Source organism: Ranitomeya variabilis, chromosome 2 (assembly GCF_051348905.1).
Source record: "Ranitomeya variabilis isolate aRanVar5 chromosome 2, aRanVar5.hap1, whole genome shotgun sequence".
Taxonomy (NCBI): domain Eukaryota; kingdom Metazoa; phylum Chordata; class Amphibia; order Anura; family Dendrobatidae; genus Ranitomeya; species Ranitomeya variabilis.
The window spans coordinates 146,120,652-146,145,529 of record NC_135233.1 but is presented as its reverse complement, the minus strand read 5'-3'; the positions used below and the strand labels follow the sequence as shown (position 1 = coordinate 146,145,529).

At 42.3% G+C, this 24,878-nt stretch overlaps 1 protein-coding gene across 3 annotated transcripts in view; it reads left to right on the top strand.

Moving 5' to 3' along the window:
• The window catches only part of STRN (striatin), a 176,533-nt gene that overhangs the window by 83,337 nt on the left and 68,318 nt on the right, over window positions 1-24,878 (top strand). For 2 of the 3 annotated variants that reach the window (XM_077283059.1, XM_077283058.1), the window contains exons 4-8: window positions 674-755; window positions 1,104-1,271; window positions 7,649-7,784; window positions 9,706-9,841; window positions 15,711-15,821. In XM_077283059.1, the coding sequence (XP_077139174.1) occupies window positions 674-755; window positions 1,104-1,271; window positions 7,649-7,784; window positions 9,706-9,841; window positions 15,711-15,821 (633 nt within the window). The remainder of the gene's footprint in view (window positions 1-673; window positions 756-1,103; window positions 1,272-7,648; window positions 7,785-9,705; window positions 9,842-15,710; window positions 15,822-24,878) is intronic. The other variant, XM_077283060.1, reaches the window with a different exon arrangement.

The window sequence follows — 24,878 nt, the reverse complement described above, 5'->3', positions numbered from 1 at the left end:
GCACTACAGTGCTGTCCATGCTGCCAATCCTGAAAGGCCACTTGGCATTCTTGTGTTGCTTGACCGATGCAGCCAATCATCAACCAAATATTGGCTGCAGGCTTTACTATTTCATCAGTGGCCAATAATATGCTGCGGTGGTCACGTGAAACAACAATGATACGTGGCTCGCCAGGAAGAGTAGTGCCGACATCACTGGAAAGGCGCCCCTGCAGTGGGTTAGTATAGATGAGTTTTTGTATTCTCTTGGTCCATTTGTTCTTATAATTTAAAATGTTGTGTACGATAGATGATAAAAATACAGATTAATACAGCCAGTTTGACAAGTCTCTTGTGCATTATTAAATAATAAGTGTTGGGGTCTTTTCTCATCTGTTATGGTGGGCTCCTTTAGGTGCCTCTGTGCTTTGTTTTCCTCTTTAAGAAACGGGGCCCTTGATGAAAATCCCACCCCATTGTAGTCAATAAGGTTTGTCACGCACAGATCTGTCCTGTCCGAGATCCGGGAGTTCCACTATTTTGTGGTGTCCTGCTCCTCTTCTGATCCAAACAATCTAAATAACCAACTACTTGTAATCTCAACTGAAATAGATGTTTATTTTCGTCATTGTTTGTGTATGGTAGCAGAGTTTTCTGCTGTCCACCTTCATAATTCATTTTCTGTTCCCGTTAGATGAAACAAATGAGACAGACGTCCAGCCTCAACCACAGAACAGTCAGTTTATATGGAAACAGAGCCGACAGTTACTAAGACAGTAAGTGACCCGCCATATTACAAATCATAGGATGAGGGTGATATTATAAATGTGGGTATGTATATATAGAATATATACATTTATCTCTACACGATTTGTGTGTGTATATACACACACTTTTTTTCTGCTGCTGACACGGTTTGTGCATCCATCCTATTTCTCCTTTGTAATGAATAGCGCATTGTACCAGTGACTGTAGAGGCTGGTAGAGACAATCCTTGCAGCTGGTAGCAGATTTATTATCCACTGTGTGCCATTATATAAATGCTTCGGTGTGTTGGAGAGATGTCAGTTGTGTTTCTGAGATTTATACTGATGATCTTATTAATGCTGCCACTTTTCCCCTAGGTATCTGCAAGAGGTCGGCTACACAGACACCATATTAGAAGTGAAGTCAAAGCGGGTGCGTGCATTGTTAGGGATTTCTGCTGACTCTTCAGATCGGCTCACGGACACAAATCAGGACTCCATGGTAAATGGCACAGAGACTGAATTACCCAATCCTCTGGTCATCGGGTAGGTTACAGTTTTATCGAATGCTATTTTCCAAATGCCTGTTTTCTGTTCTTGGGCAAAGTCATCTGTAGTAGCACTAGTAGTAATTATAGTAGTGGCCATACAGAAATAAACACTACGGTGTTGGTGACTATTTTATTTCTATTGTATAAGCTAATTAACTACAGAGGGATGTAGATAGTGGCGAGCTATCGGACTTTCCAACAACTTGTGCCTGAGTTGTGGCTAATACTGTTCATTCTTTTCCACTGAACATCATACATAGTTGTATGGGTTGAAAAAGACAAGGATCCATCAAGTTGAACCTTTCTCCACCAGTTATACATTCTCTGTGGCTACATTATTTATAACCCACAGTGCCATTTGCTGTGAGAAAAGCCTCCAGCCCTTTTTTAAATGCTGCTATAGTGTCTGCCATTACTACCTCTTGTGGTCGGCATTTCACAGTCTGACTGCTCTAACTGTAAAGAACCCTTTCCTATTAAGATGCTGGGATCTCCTTTCTTCCACACGAGTGCCCCCTACATTTTTGTAAGAAATGGGTAATCTGCCAGTCCTTTTGTATTGACGATACAGGTTTTTGTATAAATTATATCTCAATCAGGTGTGATTTTTCTTAGTTAAACAACCTTATCTTTTCCAACCTCTCATTGTAGGAGAGGCCTTCCATCCCTGGTAATAATCTAGTTCCCTGTCTTTGTACTGACTCTAACTTCTGGATATCTATACATTTTTAAAACGATGTGTTTGGATTTCTCAGTACTTGCTAACCTACATATTCACCACTGGAGCTATGGTAGTGGGCCAACACTAGCTCAGCCGCCATATTTGGCTTTCAGGCCCAGTTGTTAGATGTACCTTATATCAGGATGCAATGCTATTGATGGATAAATGACACACTAAACTGTATCTTTTCTTGACACCAGGATAAGAACTGCATCACTCACATTCTTGCTCACTGGCCAGTTTCATTTATCATTCTTGCAATAGTTTGTAGACTTCGAATAAAAGTGTCTGTTGTACATTAACTGCATTGCTTTCCCAGTTGTGTAATTATAAAGTACACTATGTAAAGCCTGTAGCTGTATATGCTCTGCAGATAATGTGGATTCCAGGGATTTGACCACTATGATTGCACATTTATGGCTTGTACTTGATAGGTTACATATTTTAAAACCTGTAAATATCCCTTTAAAAGTACTTGTAAAGGTCAGTGTGGCTGGTGAACACACACATCCGAATGCCTGCATCACCCCGAGGAGAAGGCTTGGGTCCTCTGGCCTACATAGTGTAGCACTCCACCTATAAACTGTTAAATGGGCTACACGTTGCTTGGCTTCTCGGACAAACTAGTTAGTCCACATGATTATCCTCTTATGTTCCTCTAATTGCACTGAAAGCTGAAATCCGCTTTTGACTTGTGCACGGTTCAACAGATTAAAGTATTGTTAGGGGATTACACTAATTTAATTTAGATTGTAGGTGTTTTGGATTGATGATTATAGTAAATTGTCTAATTGGTATCTTTTTATGGCAATATTTCTACCGTGCCTCATACGTGTCTTAACCTCTTTTGTTGAAGATGTGTTTAAAGGGAACCTCTCGCATACAGAAATGCTATTTACCTGCAGATATTGGGTAAATCTACAGGCAAACGTTATACTATCCCTGCAGTCACTTGCTTCCAGTTATCTGGGTGCTGCGGGGAGCGTATACTGTGAGCGCGGCTGTAATCCCTCACCGGCACTTTGACAGCTGGAGCTGCACACATTCGCGGCAGGGAGTGATTACGAGCATGCTCATTGTATAGTGAGCAGTTTCTAGCCTCTCCCTGCACTTCACCAATGACTGGAAGCGAGCTGCTGCAGGGAGAATAAATATCCATTTTCTCCCAGTAGCTGCTGCTTCAGTAAGTCGTCTATACAAGGTTTAAGCGCTGCTAACCTGCAGATCACTCTTATATATGCGTGTAAATAGCATTTCTGAACATGTAAGATTCCCTTTAAGTGCGTGATGAAGGCTGTGTAAAAGCAGCAGGACTATGGATATGTATGGCTCCAAAGATGTTTTATTAAATTAAAATTTTATTTAACCATTTTGTCAGTGTCTGTCTGGTGTGATAGTCCTTTTTTGCATGTGATGTTGAGGCTGAATAGCCAGTTACAGCCATGAAATCCTTTCCCAGAGAGAATCACAGAGGCAGATTAGCGGCTGCTGAGATCTCGGCAGTATTGGTGACCAGTGTCATTGTGGCTGCAGTGTAGGGGAAGCGCTAGTATAAGACACCTGCTACACTAACTACAGGCATCGGCACAGTGTATATGGGGGATTGTGCAGACAGACGTCATGTACCAGTATCTCACTGCCTGAAGGCTGATGCTGAATACTCACATGGAGAAGGGGTGGATGCTGAGTGCTGAATATTCCCGAGAGGGACACAGGTGTTACTGAACAGCCCCTTATTGAAATAAGAATCCACTGATGATATACTTGTGGGATTTTCTGCACCCTGGCTGGTCAATTTATTATGCTTGCTCATATAGCGCTTTACAGACATTATCTTCACTGTCACCATTGGGGCTCACAACATAAATTCCCCATCTGTATGGCTTTGGAGTGTGGGAGGAAACCTATACAATCCTCTTAGGCTATGTGCACACGTGGCTGAATGGTGTGCGGATTTTTCCGCAATGATTTTGGTAAATCCGCAGTGCCGGTTTACCTCGGTTTTACCTCGGTTTTTCCGTGGATTCCACCTGCTGTTTTACACCTGCGGATTCCTATTATGGAGCAGGTGTAAACCGCTGCAGAATCCGCACAAACAATTGACATGCTGCGGAATGTAAACCGCTGCGTTTCCGCACGTTTTTTCCCGCAGCATGTCCACTGCGGATTTTGTTTTCCATAGGTTTACATGGTACTGTGAACTCATGGAAAACTGCTGCAGATCCGCAGCAAAATCCACTGCAGCAATATCCGCAGCGTGTGCACATAGCCTTATAGATGTTGTGGGATTGGATCCCATGGCCCCAGCGCTGCAAGGCAACATGCTGACCACTGAGCTGTCCTTCTGCCGTTTAGGTTTTTTCCCCTCACTTTTCATAATTTAGCTCGTGGCCGTATTCACATCACATCTGTGTCACTGTTCATGACATTGTCTGGGACTACTTTCTGAATCCCAGGAAAACTTGATTTAAACAGGAGCTATAGGTTGAATTTTTATTTAAAAAATCATTAGTAAACCTGAAAATAAGCAATTTTATAATATGTCATTATTTTACTCATTTATATAGCACCTTTAATTCCATAGCACTTTACATTATCATCTCAGTAATGTTAAAATTTGTATTAGCTGAATACAGATTTTATCCGTGAGTTTAGAGTGAATGATCAGTCCTGGCGGAAAAAGAATCAGATTTCTCTGATAAAATATATTATAAAGTTGCTTCTTTTCATATTTACTGTTGATTTTTTAAAATAAAATTAAAATGGTTACATCATAAACTTTCTTACTCCGTACTATTGTCCAGATGAAGAAGCCGTCAAATGGAAGCCAAAGAATCAGATTTTGGACAGTTTGCCTGATCAGAGCCATTGGCGCCATCAGCGGCCCCGACATGATACGGTCTTTAGTGTAGTGTGAGCGTTCATAGCTGTTGATATAACATTTCATTTAATGCAGCTGAATTGCCTAGAAGAATGTGGGATGGAAGCAATTGGTTTTGTGTAGGCTGTTTGAATGACATCTGCCTTTTTGGGTCTGTTACTTCTCATTTGACAGAATTCTCTAAGGTTCTTGTTTCGCTATTTCATTGCTCCCAAAACAATGATCCTAAATAATCTCTAAATAGTGATACCATAAAACAAATAGCAAAAATCCACCCTCATAGAGCTCAATTAGTACATTAGTACAATATGTATACATATAAAAAGTCCTGACGAAGAAGACCGTGATCTTTGAAACGCGTAGGAACTGGTCCTTACAGCGCTCCTTACTTTGGATGGTCACGTGACAGCCTACGTCACGCAAGGTCCTGCTCGGCGTCTGCAGTAACATAGGTCTTGATCGTGCACCGGTTCTTGTCGCGCACCACTAGTAAGGACGCCTGGGGGTGTATGTCGCCTTCCTTTTTTACCTCGGACTTCATCTGGACATCATTCGGAACCGCATTTCCATTTTGAGACTGATGTTATCGCCTATTAATAAGGTAACCGCTAGCGCTATGCACTTTATTTAATCAAACTGTTAAAAACTGTGCGGTACTTGGACTATTTGGCTCACATTCTCAGAATTTGGACGACTTTTTATATGTATACATATTGTACTAATGTGCTAATTGAGCTCTATGAGGGTGGATTTTTTGCTATTTGTTTTATGGTATTTCTATTAAATATGGTTAACTTTGTTTTCATGGGGTGGAGATTATATGCATAGCGCAAACAACGCAGTATTTTAGATATTTATTTCTTGACAAATTTGTGGTTTTTGTCCTGTCTTGCAGCTGCATCTTTCTCCTAAAAATAGCCATTTTTTGCGCCCACCGCTATATATTTTAATCTCTAAATAGTGTTTGCCACATGTTGCAAGAAAAGGCCAATGTAGCAGTGTTAACGGTAAGGCCGGCCTCACACTAGCGAGTTTTACGGACGTATGAGCGCATAAACTACGTCCGTAAAATACGCATAACACACGGCCCAATGACTCCCCAATGATGTCCCAGCTCCTATCAGCCGTATTTTACTGATCCGTATTATACGGTCTTGCACGGCCGTACAAAATCGCAGCATGCTGCGTTTGTCACCGTATTGCGCAAAAAAAAATCGCCAATGAAAGTCTATGGGGGCGAGAAAAATACGGATTACACACGGACCAGCAGTGTGACCTGCGAGAAATACGCACCGGTGTTAGAGAGAAAAGCCGGTAATTCAATTGCCGGCTTTTCATTTCTCCTTCCCAAACCCGACAGGATATGAGACATGGTTTACATACAGTAAACCATCTCATATCCCTTTTTTTTTTTTTGCATATTCCACACTACTAATGTTAGTAGTGTGTATGTGCAAAATTGGGTTAAATTGCAGAAAAAATTGGCATGGGCTCCCGCGCAATTTTCTCCGCCAGAGTGGTAAAGCCAGTGACTGAGGGCAGATATTAATAGCCTAGAGAGGGTCCATGGTTATTGCCCCCCCCCTGGCTACAAACATCTGCCCCCAGCCACCCCAGAAAAGGTACATCTGGAAGATGCGCCTATTCTGGCACTTGGCCACTCTCTTCCCATTCCCATGTGTCAATTATGACACCTATCCATTATTAATCCAAAAGTAGTAAATGGTTAATAAAACACACACATGATTACAAAGTATTTTAATGAAATAGACACATGTTGTTGTAATATTTTATTAGACTCTTAATCCACCTGAAGACTATCGTCCTGAAACAAAGTAAAAAAAAACAAACAACAATATTCCATACCTTCCGTCGTTATGTCCCACGATGTAAATCCATCTGAAGGGGTTAAATCATTTTACAGCCAGGAGCTGTGCTAATGCACTCGCTCGTGCCTGTAAACCCCGGGTACTGAAAGGAAAGCTGGGTGATCTGTAGTTACCTTGAGTTGCGGTGATGCAACCTCTGCTGGATGTCCTCATGAACTGGAGCCTTGGAAAAGTTCCCACGCTCGAGTTCATATGAGGACATCCAGCAGAGGGCGCCTCTCTAGGCTATTAATATCTGCCCTCAATCACTGGCTTTACCACTCTGGCGGAGAAAATTGCACGGGAGCCCACGCCAATTTTTTCCGCGATTTAACCCTTTATTTTAGAAGCTACAGCGCCCAAATTTTGCACATACACACTACTAACAGTAGTGTGGAATATGCAAAAAAAAGGGATATGAGATGGTTTACTGTATGTAAACCATGTCTCATATCCTGTCGGGTTTGTGAAGGAGAAATGAAAAGCCAGCAATTGAATTACCGGCTTTTCACATATATCGCGCTGAATTAAATATAAATACAGAATATATATACATGTGTCTCAATGACATATACAGTATGTATGTATATGTGTGTTTTAACGAACATTTGAGCACATAAATCCATTAGATGTTGGTTTTGCAAGCCTGCGGGAAAATATTGCAGTACGGATGCCATACGGATGCCATGCGCAAAATACGCTGAAACACCCTGCCTACGGATGACATACGGATCACTATTTTGGGGACTTTTCTGCGTATTACGGCCGTAAAAAACGGACCGTGCTTACATACGCTGAGTGTGAGGCCGGCCTAAAAGTAGTTTTTTCTTCCTGCCGCTTATGTCTGGTACTGATCATTTATCAGTGTAAATGGATGGTTTGTTTTCTTCATTTGACAATAGGAAGCCAGATATGACCGATTCCGCCTCTGTTCTTGAAACGTTCAAATTTCTGGAAAATGCTGCTGCAGAGTTCAGTGACGAAGAGGACGACGATGACAATGATGGCAGAGACAAGACCATTATAGATGCTGCAACGGTAAATCTTCCCAAACAAGGTTCTAATGGGCAAATGTGCAGAAAATACATGAAGCTTCATGATGGTGCTGGTTTTATTTATTAAAGTTCTGAAACTCTCTGTTACCCAGAAACAGTACCAGAATTAACTCGTCAGGTGAATGTAACGGATTTTCGTTTGCAGAACTTTCAGAAACCAAGTCTGTTTTGTGGGAATGCACCCAATCAGTGAAGCCTCAAGCAAGTGGCCATGCTGGCTAAACGTGCCTCAAGGGTAGACGTGGACGGGGCTTCTCCCAGGCAGACCACCCTTCTACTTCTTATTTTGTTTAGTGTGGCCAGTGATTATCAGATCTATAGTAAAGGAGAGCAGCAGCAATTGGTATTACAGGAGTTAATGTTGTAAGTCCCTAAGACCGAAGCGTTTACTCCCTTGCAAGAACAAACGTGGAAGCAGCAATTCCATATTTGAGCTACAAACAGCTGCGAGAAGGCTAAGTGCTAGGTTTTCTTCTACTAACTAGATTTATTTTCTTTTATTGTGTCATTAACAACATGCTCTGATATAAAAGGGTTCTGTGGGAATTATCCTAAGCATGCCTCAGGAGAAGTGACAAATCTCTTTAGGTGGCTCCCCAAACTCCTTCCTCCGCTCCAATTTACCACCAGTGCTGAGCGTGAATGGAGCTGTGGGTACACATGCGCCCTGCCGCTCTGTACAGTGTGTATTACGGCTAACTATCAATCTCTATTTGTGCTGTTTTTGTCTGTAACTCAGACGTTGAGCCAAACAGCAGGGTGCATGCTCAATTTTTGCTACACTTAAGGATTAAACATTGATCAATTGTCTATGGGGCTCTGGACAGACATGCACACCTCAGTTTCTTTGTTTTTGTGGGGCTGCTGTGAAATACAGCAGTCAGGTTTTCTGCCATTCCCATAGAGCACTGATGCACATGACCGGCCACTGCTCCGTCCTCTGGATCTGTGGGGCTTCCAGCAGTAGCATCCCCACCCATCAGCAAGTTATCACCTATGCTATTGATAGGTTGGTAATAACCCTTGAATTGCTGTGGTATAGTTTCTTTTCACCTCCTGGTTTTAGAAAGTAGTTGACAAAGAAGCTACTTGTGAATTAGTGGTCATAACCCTCAAGCTATATCTAGTTTATAGCCATGCTTATCCAGAGCAAGGCAATCCCTGATGTCAGATAGCGTATGGTATTCTCCCCCACACCCAGGCAGCTTGTAGGTCATTCATCTATAGCTATTGTCACCACCTTCTGATCTTATTCACCTCCTTCATCTGCTGCTGAATACACTGTACAGTGGAACTATTTATTGTGTGGTGTTCTCTGTAGGACTTAACCCTTTGATTTCAGGGGTTCACACTTTTTTTTTGTTTTTGCAAGATGTGTAGGCATGGGTCAAAAATGAGTGTGTTTAGGTCCATCCGTAAAAAAATCTGTATAGAAAGCTCTAGAAATGTTTCAGGTTTTACTAGAGAGATGTAGGTTTGATGACAGGGGCAGTTGTGCAGTTATCAGAATAATTTAGCACAAGGGTGCACAACCTTTTTTTGGTCCAAGAGCCACAATGTTAGATTATACCGCTCCAAGGGGCCGTACTCCTTAAGATAGTTGAATGAGCACTGTTATCTCCCTTGTAGTGTGCGCAAAGAGCCGAGCATTTAGCACCCCTTATAAATTATATTGGAAAGAGACCCTTTTCAAGTATTCCAGAGAGGATTCCCAAATATGAGGGTGCCAGGAATGGTTGGCAATCGCACACAATAGCATTGTAGGCTTCATTTGGTCCCTAGGTACTCTGGATTTAGCAGTTTGCCCACGTGACAAAAATGTAGGCAAATGTTTTTTTACTTTGAGCAGAAAATAGTGGCCTACTTTAATGCTAATAATTTTATTGTTTTCGTATTGTGTGAAGATTGTGAGAAGACGTGTTATACCTGACCCTAATGAAGACAGGGATACAGAAGAGGCTCTAAAGGAGTTTGACTTCTTAGTGTCCGATGATACCGATGGTGGCGAATCTAGGAGTGCGGGTGATGGCACGGAATGGGGTAAGATTCTGTTTATTATTCTTGTGTATTGTACGACACTGTATTTCTCCCTAATTACTAAAGCCGATTCTCCGTGTTAACAATATACAGACTTCTTCTTTTGCAAGATTTGGAAATAAATATTTTCAGTAACATGACTATTATTTTGCTCCAATTAATATTTAGGAGATATCACTTGCAGCCCCTTTGGGGTTTTGGTGGACTTTTGGAGTTATAAATATCCCTTTATTTCTGATAAATGAGCTACTGAACTCCTGTTTGGTTACAGGAATAATGCCCATAAATTGTATGGTACCTTGCTGGGCATATCAATGCTGTACATCCAGGGTTATTGCATGTACGTTAACGGATACAGACAGTACATGTTTATTGTTCTTTGTTTGCCTCGATGTTGTTTTTATGTAGCCTTTTAGTTGTAGAGCTTTAGAGATGCCGCCAGCCATCAGCCTCTGTACCACTTCAACGCCCCCCTCGCCCCTTATCAGGACGCCCAATGTTTTATGTTCACATCATATTAGCCGAATACTCTATGACTTGATCACTTTTTATGATGTTTATTGCTTATTATGTGACTTGATATAATTCTGTCCTGGCCTGTGACAACTCTTATTATAGTCTTTCCTACCCAGCAATATATTTGCATTAGCTCAGTGCCCTATGAGGTTTTTTTATATGACAAATACTCAAAACTATCTGTTTACTTGTGTGGCGTCCATGTGCACCATCCGTGTGATGCTTACTGGAATAGAATGCAGAATAAAAATGACAGATGTTTAGGAGTTAGCTTTGCAAAGATAGACATATATGGTATAGAAAGAAAGCTATCCCATGAGTTTTATTATTAGTGCCGTGCGTGTGGCGTTTACTGTAATTGTATTTAGCAAATAAATGATAAAAACAACGTGGGGTTCTTCACCCTACTTTTCATAACAGCCAAAGTAAAGCAGACAGCTGTGGGCTGATATTATCAGGCTGGGAAGGTCCCTGGTTATTGGGCCCTTCCCAGCCTAAAAATACCAGATCACAGCCGCCCCAGAAGTGGCACATTACTTTAGATGCTCTGATTCTGGCACTTTGCCCTGCTCTTCCCAACTGCCCTGGTGCTGTGGTAATTGGAGTAATGGTAGTTGGGATTGATGACAGCTGTGATTTGTTAAAAATCACAGCTGGCCTTAACCGCTGGGGTTAGTAATTTAATTAATTTTTAATTTAGTCAATTAATTAAAAATTCTCATACAAGTCTGCAGTAATTAACCGAATGCGAAGTAGTCCAGACATGGATACCTGAAGAACATAAATAGACAGAAATAAACACAATAGACAGTTCCTCGTTCACCAGTTAATTACCCAAAATGTTCTCACAAAACTGTGATGTAATAGCAGTAAAGTGACTGCTGTTGACATTCGCCGGGTAGTGACGACAACTATCATCATCGTTGCTGGGTCTACCTTTTGTGCAGCGACACTTGGCGGCTCTGATGAGCGTTATAATCAGTACCTGGCGTCTGTGAATAGCAGTCACTTTGCTATTCCTATTTCCTGGAGCCAGATTTGAGGAATGTGGACTACATCGGAGCTTCGTGGGAACATTTTAGGTAATAAATTGGTGAACGATGGACTGTCTATTGTGTTTTTTTTGTTTTTTTCAGGTATCAGTTTCTAGACTGCTTCGTATTTGGTGCATTACTGCGGACCTGCATGGGATTTTTTTCTTTATAAATTGGTGAACAAGGAATAGTGTTGGAAGTCTTTATTCAAATAAAGTGTTTTTATTTTTTTATTACCAGGTGAGTAATGGTGTTTCTGATACACCTCTCCATTATGAAACCCCAGGGTTTGATGGCAGCTGTGATATTTCACAAATCACAGCTTTCCTCAACGCCAACTACCATTACCCCGATTGCCACCGCACTAGGACTATTGGGAAGAGCCGCGCAAAGTTCCAGACTTGGTGCAACTAATAAAGTGCCAATACTCGGGCGGCTGTGAGCTGGAATTTTTAGGTTGGGAAGGACCCAATAACTAGTCACCTTCTGAGTCTGATATCAGCCCGTAGCTGTCTGATTTACTTTGGCTGGTTGTGACAAATAGATGAGTAGATGAGACTCATTTATCTATTAGCTTAGTACAAGTACAGTAAACTAGACAGGGACACGGTATTGTATATCTCACAGATATTTTTCTATGTATATCTATCGATTTATCTATCTATCTCTGCACATCTAACATCTAAACATCTGTCATTTCTATTCTGCATTCTATTCCAGTACGTGTCACGCGGACGGCACAGAGATATCCGTGTGCACATGTGGGGGATGTATTAACGCCCATGCTGCCAGAAAAAAACAGACGTGTCCATGTGTGGGTCACCCGGAAACACTGTCCGTGTGAACGCATGGACATGTGCAAAGCCACATAGACTATTGTAGCGCTATTGACAGCACCCTGCATGGTGTCACCTTCTCGTCTCCTTTATGCAGTGACGCTGGCTCACTCACTGCCCCAACCCCTCGGTGCGGTCCCTGGCATGCTTCCTGGTTTTGTGTGCAGCAGCTCCCAGCGGCGCACCTAGTGCGCATGCGCTCGCTCCTATGCTCTTAAAGGGGCAGCGCGCATATTGCTAATTGCTCTTAGCCTGTTGCTCAGAGGCATTTAGCATAATGTGTACACCTGCAAGATTGCTCCCAGCCAATAGCTGGGAGGCATCTTATATAAATAACTCCCTCTCCCATAGGGAGTCGCCAAGCAACAAGTTCAATCATTAGTGAGTAAAGTGTGCTACTAGTGAGTTGTGAGGTCCCCTGGTCCCGGTGCGGCCAGTCCTGTATCTGAAGGCCCCTGGTCCTGAAGTGGTCAATCCTGTTCCCAAAGTCCCACGGTCTAGGTGTTCCCAGTGCCTGAACGTTGTCCCTTAGTCCCGGTGTGGCCAGTCCTGTTCCTTAAGTCCCTTGGTCCCAGTGCTGTCAGTACCTGAATATTGTCCCTGGGTCATGTTCGGCCAGTGCCTGTTCCGGTATCCTAGAACAATGTGTCTGAACATTGCCCTTGCCCAAACCACCTGGGGTCAGCAGCTGCAGTTACGGGTTCTGCCCAGTAGTGGTACCTGGTGGCTACCTGCAGCCTAGTCTCCACAATCAGGAGCTCCAGTGAACACCAGGTTGCTACTGAGCTATGCCCCTACCTGGGCAGGCCTGATGCAGTGGGTCCACAGATCCACATGCGCCACCGTCGGGTGTAATTATTTAATGGATTTGTGTGTGGAAGTGTCTCCAGTACGTGTGAAAGCTTGTCACCATACATACTGGAAACACTGATGTGTGTAAGGGGCTGTGTGTTTCGGAACTGAACCAGTGCCTTCCTCAGACTAGAATGTTATGATGGGCACAGCGTTCACAACTGCCCAGTGTTCTGCTTTGTGGGCTCATTACCACATCAGATGAGAGCAGCTTCTGTACAGATTGCAGGAGGGAAGACATGGCTTAAGGTGCTTTCACATTGTGTCTAGTACACGCTCGGTGACCCTGTCAAGGGATACATCCGAACGGGATTCAGACATGCGCCAACCGGGCCATACACTATAATGGTGGCGTCAGAACGAACGTGCTCTGACATTTTTCCTTTCCGTTCATGTACCCCTACTGGAGGTGGACACCCAGATGCAGTCTACTGTCTTAGTGTCTGCCTCCCGTAGACGTTCGCAAATGTACGCTCGGCTGACATCATTATAGCCTATAGCCCCATTGACGCATATGTCTAAATCCCGTTTTGCTGGCTGGTTCGGACATATGCCTGATGAAGCCACAATGTATGTACTAAACGCAATGTGAAAGCATCCTTATTTCCATCTTCTCTCCATTATTGATCAATTATATCTGGTATATAGGTAGGTATGACATACTGGTCTGTTATATGCTGAAGGAAGGACACCAGGCATACACCATGCTAAAGAGGACCCAAGCATATACTAGTCTGATTGCCGTATGTGGAGTCGGGAAGGAATTTTTTTCCCCATGGTGGAGTTACTCTTTGCCACATGGGTTTTTTTTGCCTTCCCCTGGATCAACATGTTAGGGCATGTTAGGTTAGGCTATGGGTTGAACTAGATGGACTTAGTCTTCCTTCAACCTTAATAACTATGTAACTATATGTTTAGCATAATTGCCAAGAACTTTCCAGACACAGGTGCTGAACATGTGTCCGAAATGAGATATGAAGAGGAGTAAAATTAAGAATAAAGCAAGTCTTCTACATACCAATAGCCACCTTCTCTGCATGCATTATTAGATGGCTAAGTATTCATTGTGACCGCAGTCATTGAGGACACTCAGTATGGCATTTAGTTTGGTATTGGAGCTGTAGAAACGTCAGTCTAGTACAAGCTCACTCGACACATAGTGAATTTTTAAAGGTGGCTATAGACTTTCAGTAGTTGGACAAATGCTCATTCACTGGACAGCTATTCTTCAGAACCCCCCATAAACACATGCACACTCGGGCTGAGCATGCTTGTGTCTGAATGTGGAAGGGAAAGTCTCTTCCAGAAACAACTGGCACTGGCCGTGAGAATGAAGGATTGTGTATGTTAAAATTATTTCCCCAGACTAAATATTGGCCAAAAAACTCCTCATATATCAAAGTTGGCTGGTTCAGGTTTGGCCAACCTAACACCTGTGTGGAAACTGTAAGGATGTAACCCTCGGGTAAAGATGAATACCGCATTTTAATTGTTTCAGTTTACAAGTAATGCATATAAGCTCTGAGAGAGGGAGAGTGTGTAAATTCATAGAAATCCTGCGATGCCTGGCAATCGGAGCATGGCGCACCTTGGAGCTGCTGATGTTTTGCTCCAGGACACAATCCTTGGAATGAGGAAGTACGGGAGAGAAAAGCATTCCTGATTGAATTTTTGCTTCATTTTGTCCACATTTTCCCAAGATTAACCCTTGCTAATGTTCCCAGTTTTCTAGTAGCTTCAGTGTATAAAAATGGTTAAGAGCAAAAAAATAAAAACCCTATTATATTGTGATTGTGTGTTGCCCTGATTGCTAAAAAAAAAATAATCGTACCATTAGTCTCACGCCACAAGTTATAAATGCAATTGCATCTCACTATTTAATTACCTTGCACAAGAACAGTTTATTGAATATATTAATTTCCTCCCTAAATATTTTGTTTCTCATATGACCTTGGTGTATGGCTGTGCATACCAATTATACAAGGCTGAATTCCTATTTCACAACGCAGCCAGGTTGTATATCTAAGTTTATCATTAATAATGGCATTTTAATTAGAACCTTGGCCACTTTATAAAGCTTACAAGTGAAAGATTAATCAAAACTAGTGCCAGATGTAAATGGAGGACCTGCACCTAGGAACCAATTGGGTGGTAAGGGCCCTGAAATCTGACCAGTCATTTAATGTTTTCACTCAGTTTGATCAATATGGTGTGCTTAGGTTAGAACTAAAGGGCAAGTAATGTGGGTAAAATGGCCACTGTGCTGAAATGTGTCCAGATTCCGAATTGCCACTATTGAGACGCAGCCACCCAAACCCCCAACAGTGCAGCCTGGTAAGCTGTGATCATTCTGTTGGGCGTCCTCAAAAATATCTTAACGTGCGAGACCCAGGTATGTATGTATATACATTTATAGTCTTGTTCCTGTGCAGTCAGTTTTTGACTCCTAAAGTTGAAAAGCATGAAAACCTACAGTGTATTCCACTATAACAGTGTGGTGACCTGCTATGGTATGTATGTATTCGTGTAATAAGTGCTTGCCCCTTCTTTGGCAAAAAGGATTCTCCTTCAGTCAGTTATTGATGAAGCCGCCTTTATTGAAGAGGAATGTGTTTGATCTCTTTTACTGTTTAGAAAAGGAAGACCAGTGCCCCATCCCGGAATCCTGGAATATCGATCAGGGAGTAATAACCAAACTCAAGGAACAATACAAAAAGGAGCGCAAGGGGAAAAAAGGGGTGAAGAGTAAGTGGAAAACATTGCACTTCCAAATCATCAATCCCACCTCTTTCATATATCCTCCCTTCCCTCCAAAGCTATTTTTCATTATTTTTCTTTCAATGTTTTCCTGAACCACTTACTCTTTTACTTTGCTGCTCCTCCTCTTTTTCCTGCTGTTCACCTTTTAACGGGCATTAGAGCTCTGTCATCTTTTGGACGAGTGAGGCTATTAGCAGTAATGTGTGATAAGTTGCTTTAAAGTGGAACTAAATACAGTAACCTAGTATTCATATATTGAGTTTTTTGTGTGTTTTGGCTTATCAATAGCATTGGTGAGATCTCGTGTCCAAGATCCACACTGATCCTGAAAACAAAGGGACAGATGTCCCTTCTGCAGTTCTCTTGCACGGCAACACTCTTGTGCTGGGAACGGCCAGATTATGCCATTTAAGATTAAGAAGACAGAAATAGATTGTAAAGCCTTTCAAGAAATTTAATGGTAGCAGAACTTATGTTAAAGGGGTAGTCCATGCATATAACATTAGGGACCTATTCTTTGTGGGGGTCAATTCACTGTTGACCTCCAACCGTCACTGGAGCTAATAAAAGCAGATTGTTAAAGGTGCAAGATATTGGACCCTACCAATCTGATATTGATGACCGGTAACAAGCAAAGGTCACCATGTTATATGCCTGAACACATTATTATTATTTTTTTTTTTCTTTTAAGAAATTTACAAATTTGCTTCACTTTTGCCATTTCCGAGCACATTTATGCAACAATAAATATCATGACCACTGGGCCACCTGGCTCTGCAACAGCCATAGCGGTCAGCAGGAAAAGAGTACAAATGGTGACCTATAATGAAATGTGGGAAATGGCAATAATCACTGAAAATACCACAAGTTCATATGTTGCCATAGCTTGTTTCCTTTAAAAAATAATAATAATAATAATTTTCTGCCTCATCACACCTTGTTTTAACATAAGAAATCTTTTGCATGTGTGAAACCTGCTTAGTATACATTCTTCTGTGAATGAAAACCTGGGGAGACCTTTCTTGTCAAGGCAGGTCCTTGACTCGTGGGAGAGAGACTCAAGTACTTGGGTATCTACAGCTTTTTACGAGTGTAGATGGGTGGTTTTAAAGGGAACCTTTCTGCAGATTTTTGGTGGAGGGGGAGGGTTTACCACTAAACTGCCAAGAATAGCTTTTACATGAGCTTTTTTTGTCCTTTATAAAGCTGCCCTTCTGTGTAGTGATAGAGAAAAGTTTTAATTTGCTGTATGTAAATGACCTGCTGGGTTTAAGAAGGTGGACCTGCTGTAAGAAGTCGCCTTCACTTTACCTAACCCCACTCAGTCTGGCGTGATTAGCCTCCCTTCTGACAGGCTTGTGTCTTCTGATGAAGCCAATGCTAGTACACACCAAGCAATTCTGTGAATCTGCCAGAATTGGAAGATGGCAGCAGATTGAGCACTGGCCTAAGATGACGTACTCTACTTTGACCTGGGATGTCAGTCAAGCTATTCCTTTAATAATTGAGTTTAGTTCCACTTTAAAAGCTTGATCTTTTTGTCCTGTTACATTTACAAACGCTTCTTGTTGCATTGAAATAAAATAGTTGTGATCCTGGTTTGCGTATAATTTTGGCTTTTAAATTGTTGATGGCAGCTCTGTAATATCTGCTCAGCCATAATGAAGGGGCTTACAGGAAGACACTTTCCTGCAGATTTTGTTTCTGAACCGATATGTGAAGGTCACAGCACACCCAATAATTCTGTGCACTCATTATTGCTTTAGTAAGAAATTTTTAGCTATCGTATGGAAGTCATGGAGCTCTTTCTGCCCGGGAAAAGATAAGTGAAAATTGCATTGTGCATTAGATACACATCATAATTTCCGACCATTGCAGTCTTCATGCTGCGCTGAGATCAGTTGACCATGCCCAATGAATCTGTATGATCATTCAGTCCTAAGCATTACTTTGCATCATTACATATTGCAGTATGTACATTTGTATGCTACTTTCCTGTACTATCTGAATACCTTTGTTAACCTCTCCTGTACAGGTAGAGTATGTCGACAACTAATAAACTTGACTTGTAGAAATGAGATTCGGATAGTAGGGACTGAGGGATATATTTCGTTTAATTTGTCATTGGAGCATAATATTTTTTATTGTTGGTGCCTTCAACTTTCTTGTGCCAGTAATACTACTTTTAGGTGCAAAGTACTAGCTGTTCAAATAATTATTTTGATCAATTTTTTTAGACCTTATAATAGCGTTTTTCGGTTGACCACACAGTAGGGCTTTTAATATGCAAATTGTGCAGTCTAGGATGACTGGTTCGGAGCACCTTCAAAGCAGTAGTTCTTGTAGGTTTAGTGAGTGACAGTGGTTAGCATCTACAGTAATTGATCCAAAGAGAAATTGTGTATTGAAGAGATGTTCATGAGCACCCAAGGCTCACTAATGCCCATGGGAAGTTAAAGCCATCCTGGGCAGATCTCACAGATCTACTATAGCTGAAAATGATAATTCTGTCTGTGATGTAAAAGTCTCATAAAGAAAACACTGTTAAAGCACTCTTAGAACGGACAGTTCACCACAGACTACTGATTATGGGGCTCTACAACTTTGGACCAGTCACAATGACCATGATAACCCAGGTCCACAGCATCAAGTCCTGCTCCATGGAGTAATGGAAAATGGTGGCCTTCCCTAATGAGTTCCTTTATAAATCTTCTGTGGACTGTTTTGTGCAAGTGGGTAAGAAATTGAACCAGAATGGTGAAAAGGTTAGTTTTCAGAGGCCATTTGATGCTGTGGACAATACTGTGCTGAAAAACATGGCTCTTATGTGGATGTTACTTTTACGCATACCGCGCACCCAAATGTTGTTGGGAAACCATGCACATCCCTGTATATAGCGTTATTTACTAATGGCAGTGACCATCAGAATACTCTGCTCTTCTACATAGAAAAAAAATGTTCAGTAATGTTCTGAGGAACAAGACAAAGTATGATATGCTCAAAAATGGTGTTGATGGAGTCGCTACTTCACCGACAAAATGTAAAGCTAGCATTTTGGTGCAGATAGCAAATGACATGTACAGGTTTAAGTCCATACCTCAATGGATGACAGCTGCACACCAATGTCAACACATATGTGGCAGGTAGTTTTAAGGTTCTGGGTGATCGATGTTTTTACTATTTTTGGCATACAGACTGATGTAGGAATGATGGTGCTGTATGCAAGTCTGTTTCTCTGTCACAATTACAAGAACCTGCAAAGGTGACTCCTGACAAAGCCCTGTGACTCAGGTTTGATCAAAGCCTCAGGATCGCTTATAAGTCATAGGTATTGAAGTTGTTGGCACTGTTTTTACGCTACCGATATAATGTGTAGAGTGTTCATAGAACTTCTGAGAGGTTGTTGAAGAACGTCTCATATAAGGATGAGCTTTTTTTTTTGCTCATTGACTTTTTAATTTTAAGTTTAAAGTAGTTGGCCACTTAACTAATGTATTGGGGACATAATTTTGTGGCACGTACTAATAAAGATGTATTACAGGTTCTCCTCCTACACTGGTATTGAAGTCTTTCTCTGTCTACACAGCTCTCCTGTGTGTAAGAATGGCTTACTCATGTGATAAGTTTTTAAATTGCTGTGGGTTCATGGGCAGGTCTGGTCTTGTGCTCCTCCATGAGCTGCCACATTTTGGACATGAGCTGTGCATTCAATCTGGAAGGAGAGCCTGTATTACAGTGGGTACGGAAAGTATTCAGACCCCTTTAAATTTTTCACTCTGTTTCATTGCAGCCATTTGGTAAATTAAAAAAAAAGTTCATTTTGTCACATTAATGTACACTCTGCTCCCCATCTTGATTGGAAAAAAACTGAAATTTAGAAATGTTTGCAAATATAATAAAAAAAGAAGCTGAGATATCACATTGTCGTAAGTATTCAGAACCATTGCTCAGACACTCAAATTTAAGTCACATGTTGTCCATTTCCTTGTGATTCTCCTTGAGATGGTTCTGCTCCTTCAATGGAGTCCAGCTGTGATTAAACATAGGACTTGATTTGCAAAAGCACACACCTGTCTTATATAAGGCCTCACAGCTCACAGTGCATGTCAGACCAAATGAGAATCATGAGGTCAAAGGAACTGGCCAAGGAGCTCAGAGACAGAATTGTGGCAAGGCATAGATCTGGCCAAGGTTACTAAAGAATTTATGCAGTACTCAAGGTTCCTAAGAACATAGTGGCCTCTATAATCCTTTAATGAAAGAAATCTCGGACCACCAGAAGTCTTCCTAGACCTGGCCATCCAGCCAAAATGAGCAATCGTGGGAGAAGAGCCTTGGTGAGAGAGGTAAAGAAGAACCCCAAGATCACTGTGGCTGAGCTCCAGAGATGCAGTAGGGAGATGGGAGAAAGTTCCACAAAGTCAACTATCACTGCAGCTCTCCATCAGTCAGGTCTTTATGGCAGAGTGACCCGACGGAGGCCTCTCCTCAATGCAAGACATATGAAATCCTGCATAGTTTGCTAAAAAAACACATGAAGGACTCCCAGACTACGAGAAATAAAATTCTCTGGTCTGATGAGACGAAGATAGACCTTTTTGGTGATAATTCTAAGCGGTATGTGTGTAGAAATGACTGGTTGTCATTGAAGGAAACATGAATGCCGCCAAATACAGAGAGATCCTGGATGAAAACCTCTTCCAGAGTGCTCTGGACCTCAGGCTTGGCCAAAGGTTCACACATTCCAACAAGACAATGACCCTAAGCACACAGTTAAAATAACAAAGGAGTGACTTCAGAACAACTCTGTGACCATTCTTGACTGGCCCAGCCAGAGCCCTGACCTAAACCCAATTGAGCAACTCTAGAGAGACCTGAAAATGGCTGTCTACTGTGAGATTGCCCTCACCTTCATGTTGGGGGACACCCGCTTAGCATGGGATTCAAGCACACAGGAACGGTTTTCTCACATAAAACACAGTCTATGCGGTTTATTAAAGTGTGATAAACTGGGTCATGCACAGTTCATTATATACATTTTGTACGGCTTCAATTCACAGTTCACTAAACATGCTGGACCTCTCACTTCGTCCAGTTTCCATGGGTGACCGTACGCCAAACAGTTCATCAATGTCCATGGAACACAACAAGCACCAACAGTCTGTTCCACTTGCAGATACGTCTCTGCCGTTATGATAGCCCCCTTCCCGGGTGTTACCTTTCTGGAGCTCCTGCTCCACACGCTGACCTGTCAGTCCTCTCTCTCTCTCTCTCTCTCAGGGAAGCTGCCTCACGGGGTTCACCAAATTGCCTGGCCAGCACACATCAGTCAGTCCAGAGCCACCGAAGGACGGTAGCTTCCCCAACACAGACCGTCCAGGTCCACGGTCTCTCGGTGCTCCAGGAAGACTCCACTCACAGGAGCTTCCAACACAGAGATCGTTCAGGACCATGGTCTCACTGTGCGCTATTCAGGACGTCCATCCCCAGCTGGGACCGTCCAACACAGGCATGTGGTCTGTCTGGGTGCTATTCAGGACGTTTGTCCAACACCCCAGGCCACCAGGTCCAAAGCCCCACCACGTGCTCTTGAGGGAGACTGCACTCCCAACACATAGGACATTCCAACACAGAACCATTCAAGTCCACACTCTCAACAATTTGACCCACATCCTGGTCACATTATACACCTGTTACCACTCCCATAGGTGGGAGTTGTGTGTGTGTGTGTGTGTTTGTGTGGCTAGTTTGACCCGCCCATCTCTCATAACTAGCCCTGCCAGCCTCCCTTCACAATTATACAAACACCACAATTACTTGCGGGACTACAGGTCCCAGAACAACCTTACTTCAGGCTGGCAGTATCTTCCTCTGCAACACACATACTGGCCATTCCCAATAATGCCGGACTTTGTCTCATCACCACAGTTATTCCTGCAATTGCCATGCATTCCCATGGCCTCAATATGCCTCCCAAGCGTATTCTGGGGGGACCATGCAGCGCCCCCTACCTGTAACGGGTCACTGCATCACACCACCAACATTCACCATCCAACATGATGGAGCTGGAGAGGATCTGCAAGGAAGAATGGCAGAGGATCCCCAAATCCAGGTGTGAAAAACTTGTTGCATCATTCCCAAGACGACTTATCGCTGTGCTAGCTCAAAAGGGTGCTTCTACTCAATACTGAGCAAAGGGTCTGATACTTATGACCTTGTGATATTTCAGTTTTTCTATTTTTTAATAAATTTGCAAAAATTTCTACATTTCTGTTTTTTTTCAGTCAATATGGGTGCAGAATGTACATTAAAGAACTTTTTTGAATTTACCAAATGGCTGCAATGAAACAGAGTGAAAAATTTAAAGGGGTCTGAAGACTTTCCGTACCCACTGTATATATTAGCAAGTGCCACAAAATCATGCCCCCAACACATTTGATAAATTAACCCCTTTCCGACATCGGGCATAATACCACGTTGATGTCAGACTTCCCTCCCTTTTTTGTGGGCTCCGCTGCTGATCCCACATCTTTTCCGGCACGTGGCAGCTGTTTTGAACAGCTGAAATGTGCCTCTAACAGCCGCTGGTGGAATTACGATCCACCCGCGGCTCTTGAGTAGTTAAATGCCGCTTTCAGACTCTGATGGGTTGGCATGACAACCAGAGGTCTCAAGCAGACCTCTATGTTATCATAGCCAGATTGCTGTGAGGGCCGCCCTGTTGTCGGCGCTCATAGCAAGTGAGCATTTCTGCTACATACAGGGGATCTGATCATCCCCTGTGTGTAGCAGAGCTGATCAAAGTACTGCAGCTTCTAGTCTCTCATGGAGTCTATTAAAGCATGCAAAAAGTAAAAAAAAAATACAAGTTCAAACCACCCCCCTTTCTCCCCATTCAAAATAAAACAATTAAAAAAATCAAACGTACACATATTTGGTATCACAGTGTTCAGAATAGCCCAATCTATCAATGTAAAAAACTTTACCCTATCGTTAAACGGCGTAACGAGAAAAAAAGACAAAACGCAAGAATTGTTTTTTTGGTCGCCGCAGCATTGCAGTAAAATATAGTAACAGGCGATCAAAGATCGGTTCAGCACCAAAATGATATAATTAAAAACGTCAGCTCAGCACGCAAAAAATAAGCCCTCACCCAACCGGAGATCACGAAAAATGGAGACACTACGGGTATTGGAAAATGGCACAATTTTTTTTTTCACCACTTAAAAAAGACCCTAGACATGTTTGGTGTCTGTGAACTCGTAATAACCTGGAGAATCATAATGGCAGGTCAGTTTTAGCATTTAGTGAACATGGTAAAAAAACAAACAAACTGTGGGATTGCACTTTTTTTTGCAATTTCACAGCACTTGGAATTTTTTTTCTTGTTTTTCAGTACACTATATGTTAAAAGCAATGGTGTCATTCAAAAGTACAACTCGTCCTGTAAAAAACAAGCCCTAACATGGCCATTTTGACAAAAAAAAAATAAAAAAAGTTATGACTCTGTGAAGAAGAGGAGCAAAAAATAAAAATGCTAAATCAAAAATACCTCTGGTCGTTAAGGGGTTAAGATTAGTGCAGAGCGAGTGTACTTTGGGTTTTCCCTAGCACGCTCGAGTGACCTCCGAGTATTTGACTGCTTGAATGATTTACAGCTATTAGCCAGCTTGATTACATGTGAGGATTCCCTAGCAACCAGGCAACCCCCACATGTACTCAGCCTGGCTAGTAGCTGTAAATCAGTCAGCTGCCTGATGAAAACTAAATCTCTGGGCAGTCGTAAATACTCGGAGGTCACCCGAGCGTGCTCGGGAAAACCCGAGTAGCGAGTACACTCGCTCATCACTAGTTAAGATAACAGTCCCTTTATTAAGTAAAAATAGGCATGCAATTTTTAGTTTTATACTTAGTCTTCCCCCACCAGAAAACAACCAATGGGTCCTTCTTATATCCTTATCTCTTAGGCAGGTTAGTTAGGCTGGAGGCACACCTGTCCCGGAGTGGTCACACCCGTCTGTCTTTCAATATCATTTATTTCCTCCATGGATGGTGACTTTTAGAAGCAGCAGTATGTGTTAATCCAGGGACCACACATCAGACTTCCTGAATATTGAAGTGACCTTTAATAGGCTTCAGGGTGTCTTATGTTGCAGACTTCGGACTAGCTACTTGACATTGTTAGTGGTATTTAATGTGTGTTGTAAATGTGTGTTTGAAAAGCCATTATTGTAATTGGTAGAAAGGTAATGATTTCTGTACCTTCACGGGTAACAGGAAATGAACAAATTGTCTTTTAGAGATCATGGAATATCGAAGGCTTTGTCTAGTAAAGTGTTTCTCCTCCTAAGGGCTGTTTCACACGTCAGTGCTTCCAGTACGTGTTGTAAGTTTTCACATGTCCTGGAGATACTTACACATGTAGAACCATTCACTTGAATGGGTCTGTGTACATCTCAGTATGTTTCCACAGACCGTGTGGCTGTTTTTATAGGCAAAAACATCCTGCACACATTATCAGTGTGACACGTACTGGCACCTGGGAATCAGCGGTAATGTTCGCACAATTCCCCGTCGCCAGGTGCTGAATAAAGCTCACATCACTGTCACCTGCTTGCGCTGCAATTAGCTCTAGCAGGGGACAATGTTGGGAGTTGTCTTCAACTGTTAACAGCAAGATCAGGCAGCTGCTGATGTAAGTATTCATCACCCACCACCTGCGCTATAAATAAATAAATTATGTATTTTTGATAACCAGGAAGCAACACTGACAGCTGCAGACTGCAACCCTCAGCTGCCAGCTTTAGCAAGGCTAGTTATCAAGAATAGAGGGATCCCCAAGACATCTGTTTTAAATATTTAAATAATTAAAAAAACTGTGTGGGTTCCTGCCCATTTTTGACGACCAGCCAAGCTAAAGCAGACAGCTGGGGGCTGGTATTCTCAGGCTGATAAGGGGCCATGGATTTTGCCCACTGCCGAGCCTAAAAATAGCTGCCCGCAGCCCTCCTAGAAAAGGCACACCTGTTAATGTGCCAGTTC